The sequence below is a fragment of the Athalia rosae genome, chromosome 5 (genome assembly GCF_917208135.1).
Source record: "Athalia rosae chromosome 5, iyAthRosa1.1, whole genome shotgun sequence".
In the NCBI taxonomy this organism is placed as follows: domain Eukaryota; kingdom Metazoa; phylum Arthropoda; class Insecta; order Hymenoptera; family Athaliidae; genus Athalia; species Athalia rosae.
Genome location: NC_064030.1, coordinates 1,746,755 through 1,762,474, shown reverse-complemented (window position 1 = coordinate 1,762,474; position 15,720 = coordinate 1,746,755). Strand labels below are relative to the sequence as shown.

The following is a 15,720-nucleotide window of genomic DNA, read 5'->3' as shown; positions in this document are numbered from 1 at the left end:
CTTTGCTCGCTGTTTCATCATGCATTATACACACGTATGAACATACATAATACCTATATTCCTAACATAAATTAATCCATCATGTATCATGCGTGGATCACTTGTTTCGCGTAGCAATTTCATACTGTCAAACTGTAAAGCATTCACAAACTATCGGTAAACGTCCCAAAAAATTTCATGTCTCATACTTTCGCACCGTCTTGGAATCCCTGTCAGGTATTCGGAGATACAGTGCGAGAATCTAACGAATCCAATAGTTCCAACGTCCCTGAAGCATTGCGTAGAGTAAAGACTCTAGCTAAGGCATTGCCGACAGAACTTAAAAAAGTTAAAGCGACATGGAAGTCCTTGCTACCAGTACTTTCGGCAGAGGACGTCAGAAGGTGAGCTAGACATATGCAGTATCTTTTCCTCGAATGGACATTGAGCAACAACTTTATATTTTGTTCACTGACCTTTATTGCGGCTGGAACGCGTCAGTTTTATTGTTATAGAGAGAACTACTGGATTAATTACATCCGTCATCTTCAGTTCAACCCCTGGATTTCATTCAAAAATATGATGAATTCTTCATACAATGATTACGCAATTCACCAGGTTTATTGATCATGCTCAAGGTATCGCATTCCACATCACGAAGTTGTCGGATTGGAACTGGAAGAAGCTGGATATGACGACGCAGCACGATATATAAAGATGCTTATTACCCTCGACGAAGAATTGCGAAATCAGGCTGGTCCCGGTACCGTGATTTGGACCAACCCTTGGCTCAAAGACCGCAGCGACTTTGTCGATCGTTTAAAATTCGGTTTAGCTGAAGCAAACAGAGCAATGCTGAACGGTGACTTCTTCGGGAATATGAAAAGTCTATAATCAAACGAAACTAGAATGCATAAGTCTTGATTATACGGCAGATGAACGGGCTGCTCAGGCGAATGCTCTACTAGAGACGGCGTTATACTTTCAAGAAAAAACCTGGGAATGGTGGTGGATTGCGGAGCAACTCTTCCGGAGCGCTCTGACCGTTGCCGAATCAATCAAAGACGATAGCCAAACCGTAACGACCATAAAATACCTGTATGGACGGTTTCTTTTGAACGAAAGTAAGCGAATTTAATATTTACTTTGACATATTTTGAACGATTGTCTGAATGCCGTTGGATTTTGGAACAGTGAAAGACGCGGACGGATCTTTGAAATATTTGGAGGAGTCTCGTGAGGCGTCTCATGACAAAGCTTGGAATGCATCAAAGATACTTGGCATCAAGCAAAACAGTCTCTTCAGGGAATGTTGCGCACTTTTGTATCGCGTATTCTTGTCGTTGGCCAGAAAGGGGCATAAAGATAATGCAAACATCGCGGTCAAGGCCTGCCAAAAAGCGTTGAAGCATGCTATGGACTGTAAGATGATTAGACGATATGTACATGATCGACTTTATCATTGTTCTATAAACTCTTTGTTAAGCTGGTCACGACGAGTATATTACTGATGCGACTTGTGAACTGGGAAGAAGTTACCTTCAGGCAAAAGAGGCCAAGCTGGCCTTACAAAATTTTATTAAATATCTAAACCTCTCCAGAAAAATGCTCGACTACGAAGGAATATGCAACGCGCACATGGAACTGGCCTCTACCTACAAGGTTTTCAAATGCTATTCACTCGCAAAATTCTGACCATATACCAAAAGATATACGTATAAAACTAACAGGAGTTGGGCGACGTGGCGAACACCATGGAACAATTAGAGCTGTTTCGAGAAACTGCTTCGCGGTTCCGAATACCCTCTAAACTAGCACAGGCCCACTATCTTATAGGGAAACATCTCCTTAGCCGAAACTACCTTCCACAGGCTACGGCACATCTGGAGTTTACATTCTCGCTTTATAATGATTTGGGACAATCAGCCGAAGCTCATCAAGCTCGCTGCTTTGCGGCTGTTTCGAAGGGTCGGTGATGTTTGCGTTTTGTGATTTCAACGTATTGGTCATCAGCTTTGCAGTTTTTTTTTTTGTCAGCAGCTGGCCAGTTCTACTAGACATGGTATTTTTATTACAGGGCAAGAATATATAGATCAATATATAGAGCAGTTGCTCAAATGTGGAAATAACGATGAATCTGCTACCCTGAGGCTCTGCGCTTGGAAAAATGATCGAACGCCATTTTGGCTGGCGAAAAAATATGCAAACGAGATGACTGGGGAAGGTAATGCCGTAATGAAAAAAATATCAAGTAATAAAGTTTTATTATAGTCGTTAAAATAAAATAAGAAAGTAGTAGTTGCAGGAGACAATTCTGGCGAATTCAGCGTATCCGAAAGCCAGTCCTGTGATAATGACATAAATACAAAGTCTACGTCAGATAGAAGCGAAATTATTCAAAGCCTGGCACCGATCATTAGAGTTCTCTCTGAGGATTTCGTAGCCTACGATACTACTGTCAATCCGGATTATATGAGAGAAAACTAAAACGTTTTTTTGCAATGATATGAGGAGAATTGCCAGGCAAATTGAACTATGATGGTAAAAGAACAAATAACTAATAATGAGTAAACGAATGACTCTGCTCGCAGCTGGAAACTTATATTCACTACCACACAATAGAAATATTTCACACGTTGAAGTAAAAGGTATTTAATCAATATTAGTATTTATATTTATACACATACTCGTACTGCTTTCTTATTTTTAACTAAAAATAGATAGTTATATATTACAGGTGAGTATGGTGTCGCATTGAAGCATAAATGAGATGGGAAAAATTTAGAAACAAAACATTATTGCCAATATATATGAATCTCTCACAAATTTAACGTTTCATTGTATCGTCAACAATCTCCGATGATATAATCATGCGCTAATCTGAATAGTAGTTTGCATGTATGATCGGTATTACCTAGCATCTTTTGATGCATAATATGGTATTCTGGATAATGTTAGTACACTGCCATTTACTTACCTCTCCATTTTTGCGGCACAACTCTGTGCTGACTCGATCGGTTATGAAATTATATTGAGAAATACGAATGTATAAATTTAGAATTGAAACAAATACCTGACGTATCGGATTCCGATCCCGAGAGTTCGAGTAAAGTCTTTATCGTGCATACATCGATTCGTTAGCACTTATTGCACTCATTATTGGATCGCTCGGACCGAAGTTTTCGAAACATTTTTTTACCATACCTTCTATCTCCTTTTGAACAACTGACAATTAAAAATTTTGGTAAATTGGATGATTCTAACCGTCAGCAAGGACATCCTACGAGTTAGATTCCAGACCAACAGCGGTCAGCAAAGATATTATCGGGAAGTGTGAATTTACTCCAAATGTTCCACGTTCGGAATATCAAGATCTCTTCTTATGTACCAAAATTGCCGCAAGACGTCTCTATGTCCGCGGATTTGCCGGCCATAGCTGTTATTTCTTTTGAAATGTTCTCCAAAGTTTCAGGAATAGCAATTATATTGTTCTCTGCTCTTTTTTGAACCTCAGCGGTCGCAAGGTCGATGACTTCTTGTAATATTTCGGTAACTACAGATGTTGACTTGTCCTGATCTACTGCTTTCACCGCAAATATCAAGGATTCAGGAGTATTGTTTAACTTTGTTGCTTCGGAGTGCAATTCTCCATTTTTTGGTACCTCGTCAGTCTTTTCCACATTAAACTTGGTTGTTGAAATGAGATTGACGTCTGAACTAGTTTGCGAGGTTCCATTTGTACTTGATATTTCTTCAGAAATTTCCTTATCCTCACTGATTTCCATCGGCTCTTCAGTTGGTTCTTCAACTACAGAATCCGTGATAATTGGTGTGAAAAAGTCATTTGCGTCTGCTGTGATCTGCTGCTTTTCCAATCGCTCACCACTATCTTCTGTTGAACTTTCTGTATCCACAATTCGAATATCTGTATCACTTTCTAATTCGTCACCAGAATCTCCATCAGTTCTAGTATTTTCTGCAGACTGGACTACTACTGCCTCTGCTTCATTACTTTGAGACATCAGATTTTCATCTTCGATATCACCAACAGGCTCATCAGCTTCATCAGTATTTCGGTCATTAGTTTCATTCAAAACTTGCACATTATCATTGACGGCAATGGAGTTTGATTCACTTGTCGACTCAGGTTCGGTGTCTGTGTGTTTCTTCTCATCCGGCGACTTTTCAATTTTTTCTTGACTGACGATTCCAGAAGGTTCTTGTGACACAAGTTTATCCGCAGGTCCGTTTGTTGATGCATTTGTCATTAAAACGATATCATCTGAAACCGGTTGATCTTCAAAGGATTCCTTCGATGGGCTGGTATTGACATCTGTTTTTTGAATAGGGTCGAAATCGACAGATTCCACCTCCCCCTGTACCTCTACAGATTTTTTAGATTGTGGAGTACTTTTTAGAGTTTGTAATTCGTTGTTTTGATCCGCATGAGGCTCGCTACGAATATCTGTAGACGGTACATCAGGATGCAAATTTATTTCTTCCGCCAAAGTGGACTCTTGAATGATGCTACTTGCTGGGGAATATTCATTAGGCACCCGAAAATGCTGATCGCGTTGCAACTTTTCTATTTTAATTTCGACACCCTTGAAGTGTGTCAATTCGTGCTTCATTCCAATAATTTTATTTTTGTATACCGTATTGCACATTTTGCATTTGTACGATTTTGTGTTAGAAGGATAATTAACTGGCGGAATAATTAATTTCTTAGCGTCCTTAGAGGACGCTAATGTTTTGGCTGATGAGCTTTTGGTTATAGATTTGACACCTAAGTTCTTCAACCGTGCACTCGTTTTCTGCTGTTTTAAATCAATGCTAGTTATAACTTTCGGCGCCATGCGTTTTTGTGTTTTTACTTTGTCAGTCACTTTGCGTTGTGAAATCAACGGAACTTTGTTGCGGACCTGACGTATTTTTCTCTGCTCTCTACCACTGTCTGAAAAATGATCCACACTCTTAGACGTACCAGCAGAACTCCCTCGCTTTCGGTGTTTAGTAATTGACATCGCACGCTGGTCCCCAGAATCGATACTAGTCTCGGACTGCTTAAAACTTTTTACCTCACTTGCCATTTTGTGTTTTCCGTTCGGAACATTTTTTTCCTTGCGTTTTGCAATCTCATTATCTGAATCGAAGCCTTGATTGCGAGCACTTCGTCTTGGAACTGGAGTTTCAGCAATGTTTGAATTATTAATTTTTATCTTTTTTTGGTTGGGTCCACAGATACTGTTCAGATTCTCATGACTCCGTTTCAATTGTTTTTTTAAATTTGTGTTTGACTTATTATAGGATGTATTTTTTTTTCCACGTAACCGCATAGGTGCATTAGTTTCTGCTTTTTCAATGTTAGATTCTTCCTCATTTTCCGAACTGCTAGAAATGTAAATTATGCCTTTGCGAACACTTGTAATTCTATGAGCTTTATCAGTTTTTGGAATCCCCGGATGTTGTAGAACATCTTTTAGAAACACTGCGCACAACTTAGTGCCCTTGGGTTTCCTTTGAGCCACTTGCTTGCGCTTCGTAGTTTCATCTGCTGTAAATGGATCTGTTGTTATCCAGCACAATTTACACACGATTTTGCCTGTCGTATACAATCGGAACATATCAATCCCAGCTTCAATTGAACTATGACACTGCCCACATTTACGGAGCTTTGATTCTACAGAAGGCTTCTGGTCACTCATTTCCTTAGAGCGAAGTCTTCGGCAAGCCATTGTTCTGTCTACACTATCCGTATCAGAAGGAGATTCAGGAAATTCAACCTTTGTTTTGTAGAGGCAAGTTGTTTTGCGACTGACTACAAATGTTTCTGTCTAGAATCCAATTGAAAAAGTTGAATTAGTGCTCGAGTAGAAAGAATTGAACTACACAACATTTTCAAATTCAAACTATATGCGGACCTATATATATGCATATGATACATACCTTTGGTAGATTCTCCACTCCGGATTTTCTCTCTGTAATTTGCTGCAATTTGGATGCAACACAGTGAGCAAGTATCCTTAGATCATATAGCATATCCAAATGATAGAGGCATAGAAGACATACTGATCTTTTTTTGGCTTCTTTTTTGCTAATCTGTGAAAAGTGATACAAAAACATATTATAATTATGCATTGTAGATGATGGTTTCACCTTGAGATTCATGTCAAAGAATTGTGGTTTTGTATTACAGAGTATACTTATAACAAAGGCACAAATGCATAAACTGTGACCAGACAATGTCAAATTTAGATCTCACCTGTTCATGAAAACATTCACGTATCTTTTGAAGAAGATCAATCGTTGAATGAAAGTCTCTGGCTAGTGGAAAGAGATACTCTTTGGGAGAAGCGGAATAGCACAAACAGCAACATTTCTTGGAAAATTCTTTCTTCAGCTTTGTTACTTTGTCATGTGCTCTATGGTGCTGTTCAACAAACCGATAACATTCTCCTAATTCAATGGCACATTTATGACAAATCTTTGATGATAGGGCTTCATCTCTGTTGACCTAAATAAAAATTTCGTTCTTTCAAAGCATAGATATCTTATTTAACTCAGTCAGTATGACGAATGATTACGAACAGTCTGATGCCACAGCTATGATCTAGCATAGTATGCACATCTGACAAAAGGAAAGTTAATGCATGAGTTTGCTGAGGGAGTTATCTAGAACGAGGCAATGTATTCCATTGTCAAATTATGTAGCAGGAATGAAGAGAAACGATCAATTCAAAAATCCAGCAAGGAGGTGACGAAGTAAGAGGTTAAGCAAGAACTAATTTATTAAATATTCAATCTAATCAAGTGAAACTTTAACGGTGAAATTGAGAAAATATCTCAATATTGTTTGTTGTACCTGGTCTTCATGTGACACAAGTTGTTTAGAAGTTGATAAATTCCACGAAAATTAATAACAACAGCGATTTGTGCATTAATGGCTTGGTTGCACTGATATTGTATGTATTGTTAGTATGTACATACGTATGTACATACAACGAACTCAGGTATGTCTAGTGTTTGGCTTCGAGTGTGTGATAATTCGATTCGTGCAGAATATGAGAATAGGTTGTACTTTTTTTTCAGCTTATTGTAGGGAATCTGGTGAAACGTAGCAAAGGGTGGGCGTACCTTAAAAGAGAGGCACTTTTCAAATTCCCTGGTGAAGGATCTGTTTCCTAACTGGCGACCAGTTGCAGTAAATATATCCAAGAAAACTCCCTCGTCGCTTGCGCATATACAACAGTAATCGGTGTCTGTCATAATGCGAAATGAATAAAAACATATACGCGGTTAAATCCTAGCGTTTTAGGTGCTTTCAGTAGTTGAGGGAAGCAATTAAGCTGGTGTATCTTACGCTATCCCAACGCATTCCATTCCTCACCTTTTCCCCCTTTTTTTCACAACGCTAAATTACGCGGCAAAACAATCATGCATATCCGTATGTACCGCACACATGATCTGAACGCAAATTAGAAAAGGAATTCAATTTTACTTCGGTACTATGCCAGTTCTTTATATAGGTTCTACGATGTTACTTTACACAATCACTTTCGACCACGAACCACTCACGATATAAAAAGTAATCATTTTAGATTGATAATACACCGGCACGAGAAGCCATGAAGACCCGGTCAACCGTTATCAACAATGCTCAACGCGAAGAACTGAGATGGTGAACACAACTGCATCCAATGCCCCGGCTCCATACACCGACTTTTACCGCGAAAATTTCGTAGAGGGCGTTACAAAATTCGAATCGCTGAATGAAGAACGCTTTTCAAATCACTATACGCACCTTGATGCAAGCAAATGAATAATGATTGCGATAAGGTTTAAAAAAAAGGCTCTTCTTCATGAATCAAGTTATTACCTTACAACCATACAATCTTATGTACAGATGACTGAATATAAAAATTCTATATTGAAAATTCGATACAAATAAAAAGTACAACGAAAACGTACACTTTGACCCTCGTCAATGCGTGATCATCTCCTAATTTTCAGCAACATATCTAGTTTTATATTAATCGTCTGTTTTATTCTCCGCATTAGTTTTTGCGCCGGAGTTGGAGTATTGCAAGATCATATCCCTGAAGTTTTCTAAGTGCGCAAGAGTGCACCGTACTACGGGTTCTAAGATGTAACTGTTCACGTAATCCTTAGAACACTCGTACATCTGTTCTGGTGGCAATTTTACCGAAGGTATATTCTCTTCGAGAAAGTCAAGCCCCGTACAAACAACGTTATCGATTGCTCTTAAAGGACCTTCAAGAGTTTCCCCGATTTTAGCAGTTACAGGACTCATAACTTCGGCACTTTTGGAAAAACCCTCTGCCACGTTATCAAACATTGTCTGGGCAATCTCATGCGATTGTTTAACGCTCGAATATAAATTTGACATCATCATGCTTCTGGATTCGAAAGAAGGGATCTTTGCAATTCGGCCGATGCACTCGTACTCTTTACCAGATTTATCAACATCGGCCTCGCCGGAACTGTCTCTGCCGTAAGGTGCAGGTTGGCCTTTTACACCACGCATGGTACTCACTTCCTGAAAACGAGAGCTTTAAAAAATAATATGCAAATGTTAGCCACTGATATGTGAAAATCGCATGCCTTTTGGTGTGATCTCATTGCGATTGGAAAAATATCTGTCCTCGAAGATACTCAATACATGGTGTTTAGGCAATCGACAATTTTGAGATTTTTCCTATGATTTTTGACCGAAAAAAACAATTTTATTGCTGAAAGTACCCCACTTGATTAATTATATATTCAAAAAACGAGTGGGCTACCTCAAAATATCAAGTAAAAAATTTTCCACCTAATGATTACTCGATCGATTGCATGAGTGGATGATTTTGGCTTTCAGATTTGGATTCCTGAGCTGATTATACGTGAGATTACCCTTGAAAAGCCAAAAACAAAAATCGATTTTTGGGCCAAAAGTAAAGTAGTTTGAAAATTGATTGTATTACACTTTTCTGACGTATTTTGACCTCAGGAATCCGATTCTGAAAGAAAAAATGATCTATCTCTAAAATTGACCGAGTTATCGCCAATTTTCAGCTTTTGGGGGTCAAAAATAAAAAATTCATTTTTTAGTGTATCTTTTTGTAATTTGAGCTCAGGAATCCGAATCCGGAAGAAAAATTGATCTATCTTGAAAAATGACCGAGTTATCCCCATTTTTTCGCATTTTTTGGCATAAATTTGAGGATATCTCGAAGGGAAAAAATCGTAGCTCAATTTTCTCAACGGATTCGTGTTCCTGAGGTCAAAATACATAAGAAAAGTGCCATACGATCATTTTGAAAAAATAAAAATTTTTGGCTAAAATTTGAGATTTTTCCAAGGGGTACCCCTTACGATTTTTTCAAATTTTGGCCAAAAATTTTTATTTTTTCAAAATGATCGTATGGCACTTTTCTTATGTATTTTGACCTCAGGAACAAGAATCCGTTGTCCAAATTGAGCTACGATTTTTTCCCTTTGAGATATCCTCAAATTTATGCCAAAAAATGCGAAAAAATGGGGATAACTCGGTCATTTTTCAAGATAGATCAATTTTTCTTCTGAATTCGGATTCCTGAGCTCAAATTACACTAAGATAGACGAAAAAATGAATTTTTTATTTTTGACCCCCAAAAGCTGAAAATTGGCGATAACTCGGTCAATTTTAGAGATAGATCAATTTTTCTTTCAGATTCGGATTCCTGAGGTCAAAATACGTCAGAAAAGTGTAATACAATCAATTTCCAAACTACTTTACTTTTGGCCCAAAAATCGATTTTTGTTTTTGGCTTTTCAAGGGTAATCTCACGTATAATCAGCTCAGGAATCCAAATCTGAAAGCCAAAATAATCCACTCATGCAATCGATCGAGTAATCATTAGGTGGAAAATTTTTTACTTGATATTTTGAGGTAGCCCACTCGTTTTTTGAATAAATAATTAATCAAGTGGGGTACTTTCAGCAATAAAATTGTTTTTTTCGGTCAAAAATTAAGGGAAACATCTAAAAATTGTCTATTGTGATTGTTTTTTACTCAACTTCAATTCTAAGTAAAAAAAAGAGCATGTCATTTTTTGATTTTATACTTGAATTACAAAAATAATAGGAAAAAAATTTTGAACAGTGAACGAGTAAAAAACAATCACAACCGACCCCATGCTAAGAAAATAAAAAACAAACTTTTTTCCAACCCACCCTAACGCACCCCGTAGGCAATATACACAATGCTGAACGCGGTTGACTTCTGGATTACGTTAGAGCTTGTCTCAGGTTTCTCAGCGTTTCCAGTCATCTTTGAAAAAAAACAGATAATTCACACCGTGTATTAGACCATCCTTGCGAATGAAAAATTAATAGAGAACACCAACCAGAAATACACGGGTATCTTTATCGCTGCAGCAAATGATAAACGGAGCCGCGCGAGCGTTAACAAGAAATCTTATTATTGAACCTGAAACTCTATACTTAGCTCAACAAGTATAACTACTGCGTTGCAAAGACGCGGAGCCAGTTGCAATTCAAAAATAAAATTAGATCTTGAATATTTGGCATTGTACTCTACACCGAGCTCTACATTGCAACTATAATATTGATCTACGGTGTTTCCGGCGTTGGAAATAGTCTACAGCGATACCATTACTATCCCAAATTGAATAAACGATATTACGTTTTTTTCGTCGTACCGGATCATAGCCGATCTAACTGAATTTCATCGAGCTACAGTAGAGCATGTCTCCTTCATCAGTGGTTTAAATCCTTGACCTTACTGCCACTCAAACTATTCGCGTCTTCGGGTGAGTACATGCGAGCGTAAACCGCGTCCACATGCATTCTGCGGTATATTCAATCGAGACCAGCGAATTCCCAAAAATACTGACCTGTTAGGCACAGGGTGACAGGGTGGAGATCGCAAAATTCCTTGACTGCTCGCCGGCAGCTGACAGCTCATTAGAAGATCGAAATTGACGTGATAAAAAAAATTTTGTAAGTCTAAAGCTCACGTATCTCCACACCCCGACAAGCATATCATTGAATGACAGGGCTGATAAATTTACGCGTGACGTTTGTTCTTGATGACAGCGAAAGAACGATTTCTAAGATGATCGACTTGCTATTCGCTTGTCATCTATATTTATTTTTCTCTGAAGCGATAGTCGGTCGAATAGTCTATGCGTTGACCCTTCCACATCGAATAGCCCTTATCTCTGCAGGCGTTGAAAAATAATTTTTACCAGGTAGAGGTTGTAAAGAAACAGATAACAGATTGATATACTAATCCTTTATTTGATAGCCAGAACGTTTTCGTGATTCTTTTGAAAAACTGAATTTCGATTTTCATGGAAGTGATTCGAGGAACGAATCGGTACATCTGATTCGGAACGTTTTAGTGGGTCGCTGTGATATTTTAAATCTTCTTAACGGGAGTTTCTGATACAAACATTGGAGGAATCTGAGCGGTATAAAAATGATTATTTAGATAGCGGAAGTGAAAAATAGACTCTGCAGAAGTTCTGTTGAAAAAATTCGCAAAACCACGCATATCATGCATCGATATATTGAACCCCATATGGGTTTGAGTAAAGATTTGGTTCGGTCGGCTGCGATAGTGATTAATTATTCCATGATAATTATCACGAAGAGAGCAACAATATTTTATATGCATTATCTACATCATGGATACAACGATCAATATCCTGCTAAAGGTTGATCCGCAGTTCACTTCGAACATCTATATTCCGAACTCGAATCGAGTAACGTAGATTTGAAATCAGACGCTGGACTCGTAGATGACGATTTGAACAATAGATTTGTTCGGCATTTGCGGGGGCGGTCCCGTGGATGTGATATCCCGGAGAACAGCTTCGACGGCTTCTTCCCATTCGCGTTGTCTCATCGCACTATTACTTCCTTCGGTGATTGCACCCTGTCCACCCCCGCGTCTCATTCGTGGCATAGAAACGACGGTTAAAACCCTGCGGAGGTCGTTCTGAAACGCGGACATATCGCCGCCGGCATGTTCGCCCAACTTTCTCAGGGCATCAGCCAGAGGACCGCTAAGGGCTTGAAGCTGCTTCCAAGACTGGGCGTATTGTCGTCTCACCAATTCTATTATAGTACTCGTTAGAGCGAGGCCGACCAGGATGTACAACGTACAGAGAAGCATGTATTTCGGCTCTTCTAAACATTGAAACTATATTATAAAATCGCAGCACGTTTTACCGTGGATACATTACATGATATAACTCGCCGGAGTTACTTCGCTACTTCCTAATGCTATTATTTTTTGATAAACACGGCGAAGGGCAATTTAATTTACGACCTATCTCCTGGTATTACGGTAAAAAAATGGTTCCCGTATACCTCATAACGATTATTTGAGTCAAAATAATCCAGTGCAATCTCTGATAAGTCTACGAAGCGATGTTTCATATACATACATATATACTATTAGGATATTACGGTGCGAAGGTAATCTATATAAAGATCAATCGTGTTGCGCTCCGCTGATTGCGTCAATCGGCTTTTCGATACTCCGACACGCGATCGACACGCACTGCGGTCACGTTTATGTGGGATGTGGTATATGCGATCGACGTGATGAATGAGGCTCAAGAACGTGGCCGTTACTTATCATATTTTTAAAAAGCGCTGCAGATATTCGAACACAGATATTTATACTCACTGGGTACTAGATCGCCGAAGCCGATGGTTGTCATCGTAACAAAGCAAAAGTAAAATCCTTCAAAAAAGCCCCAGTCCTCCTCCCACAACATGAACATAACAGCTCCGCACGAAATGTACAAGAAGAGGAACATCACAGCAGCGATAGCTCCTGCAGTCAAGAAGAACTCATGAAGTGACGATTAAGTTTTAGAATTTTTCACGAATAGGATAACTTGCCCAGAGATCGTCTTCCGGTCATATTTGTCGGCATGCACGTTGACGCTGCTACCGGAAGTCGCGGTTTAATTCTTTCAGCGACCTGATATAACGCCCCAGCAAAAATCCGTCCCCAATCTGCGATAACTGTTAATGTTAACGGGATACCAATAAGGGCGAAGAAAATGCAGAACATCCGACCTCCAAAAGTTGTCGGAACGACGTTCCCGTAACCTACAGTGCAGGAGTCCAGAAGTTTACGATAAATAATCTTCGTTTCGATTAATTGAAAACTGTTATGAATAGAATACTTATATGTATAAAATAGAGAAGCATATGATAAAAATGATAACGATGCAAGATGCACAAATGTATGCTCGCGTGAACAATTATAATAGCCGATATAAAGGGCTAATCAAAGCTGGGGATTTGGGTATAGATTCGGGCGTAGATATACCTATACTGCAAACCAACGAGTGAAACATTACAAAGGAAGCACAGCGCAACGTGTAAATCCACGCTGCATTCGTGGTGGTAGCTAGTTAATTGAAATATTTCCCCTCTTTGTTACCGAGATATTAGCTACGTCTTTTTCAGACCTTCAGCACGAGATGCATCATTTTCTTTTCACGTTTCATTTGCTTGGCTTCCGTCTGCTTAGCAAATTTTTTAACGTAATATGTTAAGCCGCATGAATATTACACAATGAAGATAGGGGATTAATTTATCATTCGCAAATTTGTACTTCACAATACGACACAATTAAAGTCAACCAGTATGGTGATTTATAGACCCACCGATCGTCGTGAGTACGGTGCTCGCGAAGAAAACAGCCTGGAGGACACTCCACCTTTCATTTGTAATCGGCAGACTCGTCGTCCCGTCTGTATTTTGATGAACGGGATGATTCTTCCGGGTACTTTCGGCCGTAAGAGTGACCAAAAGTCCGGCCTGAGCAGCCTCCTGAACAACTATTTCATAAGCTTCGAGTTCCAAACTGACCTGCGATTATTTACGAAGAAAAGATTCATGGTTGTTGAGTCTCTGCTTTGTAGGCAATAATTTAATACACCCACCATTAGAACAACTCAAACATCATTATACTCACAAGGGTGGCTAGATTCGAGACGTCTGTGTTGTTCGTAATGGTTCCAACGAAATGACGTCGCTGTGTCTGGAGCGCAGAACGAAGATTTGTAATTCGAGAAAGCTCTGCAGGGAGTTCAAGCTCACGAAAAACCTACCAGATACGCAAATGGTAATTCGATTGTGCTTAACTTTGCGTCGATGAGAAATCTACCGTATTATCAAACGGAAAATCAAAGTGGATCGGATTTCGTACGATCAGTTTTCGCTATATTTAGCATACAGAGTACGACTAGAGTTCATTCACGACGACGAACTCGCACTGCTCCGTTCATTATTGAGAGCGAACGATTTGTTTGGTTCAGCTATTGTGGATTAACTGAAGCAAGATAGGACTACCTCTCAACGAGTCAATCAAAAGCGGCTGGGTAATTAGCGGTCGGATTTCATGATAATGAAGAATAGCGCGGAAATGTAAAAAAAGCTGGCAGCGAGTTATCTGTATATACAGTGGCAATGAAAATTCCCGTTGGAAAAATTCGATTACCTCCAAAAACAAAAAAGTTGAAAACTCAAAAAATCAAAAAATGCTCCCATTTTTTTTTGGTTTGACGGATCGACAAGAAAAAAAATACTGTACGTAGAGTAGAATATTGGTTTTCCATGATGTTAGTTTAACACAAAAATAACTCTTCGGAGGCGGACGTTCTTCGTAAGACGATTGAAGATATATGGGTCAAACAAACTCATTGTAAGTGCCAACTGTTTGCAAGGTGGAATCATTCAAAAAAACGCTGCACGAACAAGTTCAAAGAACGAAATTATAACGAATAGAAGAAGAACTTAACGATGGAAAATGAAAGTCAGCATAGTACTAATTGTATACTTCACAATTAGAGTAAGGACCTCTTGATCCTTAATATTTAGACAAGAAAAACTCACCACTCCGCCTACGGCGGTATAGACCATCAGCATCAATAACAGCCCCACATGCCCAGCCACTGACTTCAATTTCTGCAAAGTTTCTACTTTGAAATGTCGACTTCTCATGGAACTGATTTTCCCATTCTCGCTTTCGCCCGTTTTTGCGCAACGTTTTTCCTGGACCTGTAGCGGATCCTCTGGATCCTCGAGTTCTTCGGGGTCGCGGGCTGCTTCGTGGCACTCACGAGTCAATTTTGTCTTTTCAGAAATGGTCATGGCCACTGGTTATGGAAAATATTCCTGATACTGCAGGTGCTCTTTTGAATATCAGGGCATTAGGTATTGGAATAATTATATACGTTCGATTAGGACCGATGAATGATCTTCACCAGGGTCACATATCCTTAGTCAGAAGAAGTTTTTCGTAGCTTTATCGCAAGCCATACAATGAGAACAACATTTTCTTGACATCAGATATTCATAGATAGATCTTAATCAATTGAGAGGAATTTGGAATTCTATTCGGGGAGATAATATCAGGCGAACTGTTGCAACACAACTGGAGCAAATTCATAACGCAGGGAATATTTCAGGAAACTATCTTTGTCCGTTCGGCGATTCAGTAAACGATGAGGACTGCTGTAGCTTATCGCAACACGCAGCCGCGTTCTAATGCTGCATAGATCTTCTGGAAATTGAACTAAATAGAAGTGCGATAATTAACATGAGCTGGAATAGCTACAGCAGTAAATTGGGAATGTAGATGAGATATTCGCAGAACCTGAATTATCGTGTTGCATTACATTGAGAGTACGCAACCTGCTGCAGCAC

At 39.1% G+C, this 15,720-nt stretch overlaps 4 protein-coding genes across 19 annotated transcripts; 1 reads left to right on the top strand and 3 right to left on the bottom strand.

Annotated features, from left to right (window-relative positions):
• The first annotated feature begins 117 nt into the window (after nt 1-117).
• Nucleotides 118-2,466, top strand: LOC105691225 (tetratricopeptide repeat protein 29-like). Its single transcript, XM_048655350.1, has 8 exons — nt 118-383; nt 618-841; nt 915-1,103; nt 1,174-1,468; nt 1,500-1,662; nt 1,710-1,947; nt 2,057-2,242; nt 2,360-2,466. Exons 1-8 carry the CDS (start codon nt 178-180, stop codon nt 2,464-2,466), a joined length of 1,608 nt encoding a protein of 535 aa, XP_048511307.1. The 5' UTR covers nt 118-177.
• On the bottom strand, nt 2,227-7,681 carry LOC105691259. 2 transcript variants are annotated; one of them, XM_012409601.3, is made up of 4 exons: nt 7,114-7,681; nt 6,242-6,493; nt 5,926-6,078; nt 2,227-5,813 (listed from the first exon to the last, which is right to left on the bottom strand). In XM_012409601.3, exons 1-4 carry the CDS (start codon nt 7,243-7,245, stop codon nt 3,360-3,362), a joined length of 2,991 nt encoding a protein of 996 aa, XP_012265024.2. In that variant the 5' UTR covers nt 7,246-7,681; the 3' UTR covers nt 2,227-3,359. The 2 variants fall into 2 exon arrangements, with proteins under 2 accessions (XP_012265024.2, XP_048511395.1); XM_048655438.1 differs by lacking the exon at nt 7,114-7,681 and adding an exon at nt 6,842-6,965.
• A 206-nt stretch (nt 7,682-7,887) lies between these two features.
• On the bottom strand, nt 7,888-11,074 carry LOC105691261 (lipid storage droplets surface-binding protein 1-like). 13 transcript variants are annotated; one of them, XM_048655443.1, is made up of 3 exons: nt 10,878-11,071; nt 10,205-10,291; nt 7,888-8,536 (listed from the first exon to the last, which is right to left on the bottom strand). In XM_048655443.1, the coding sequence occupies exons 2-3, from the start codon at nt 10,289-10,291 to the stop codon at nt 8,009-8,011; spliced, it is 615 nt and encodes a 204-aa protein (XP_048511400.1). In that variant the 5' UTR covers nt 10,878-11,071; the 3' UTR covers nt 7,888-8,008. The 13 variants fall into 13 exon arrangements, with proteins under 13 accessions (XP_048511400.1, XP_048511404.1, XP_048511399.1 ...); XM_048655447.1 differs by having other exon boundaries at nt 10,195-10,291; nt 10,878-11,067; XM_048655442.1 differs by lacking the exon at nt 10,878-11,071 and adding an exon at nt 10,368-10,517.
• Nucleotides 11,075-11,263: 189 nt separating this feature from the next.
• Nucleotides 11,264-15,474, bottom strand: LOC105691249 (TWiK family of potassium channels protein 7). 3 transcript variants are annotated; one of them, XM_048655439.1, is made up of 6 exons: nt 14,908-15,474; nt 13,988-14,119; nt 13,677-13,881; nt 12,901-13,113; nt 12,683-12,832; nt 11,264-12,174 (listed from the first exon to the last, which is right to left on the bottom strand). In XM_048655439.1, the coding sequence occupies exons 1-6, from the start codon at nt 15,163-15,165 to the stop codon at nt 11,768-11,770; spliced, it is 1,365 nt and encodes a 454-aa protein (XP_048511396.1). In that variant the 5' UTR covers nt 15,166-15,474; the 3' UTR covers nt 11,264-11,767. The 3 variants fall into 3 exon arrangements, with proteins under 3 accessions (XP_048511396.1, XP_048511397.1, XP_012265016.2); XM_048655440.1 differs by having other exon boundaries at nt 11,264-12,177; nt 13,988-14,053; nt 14,908-15,472; XM_012409593.3 differs by having other exon boundaries at nt 11,264-12,177; nt 14,908-15,469.
• Between the last annotated feature and the right edge of the window lie 246 nt (nt 15,475-15,720).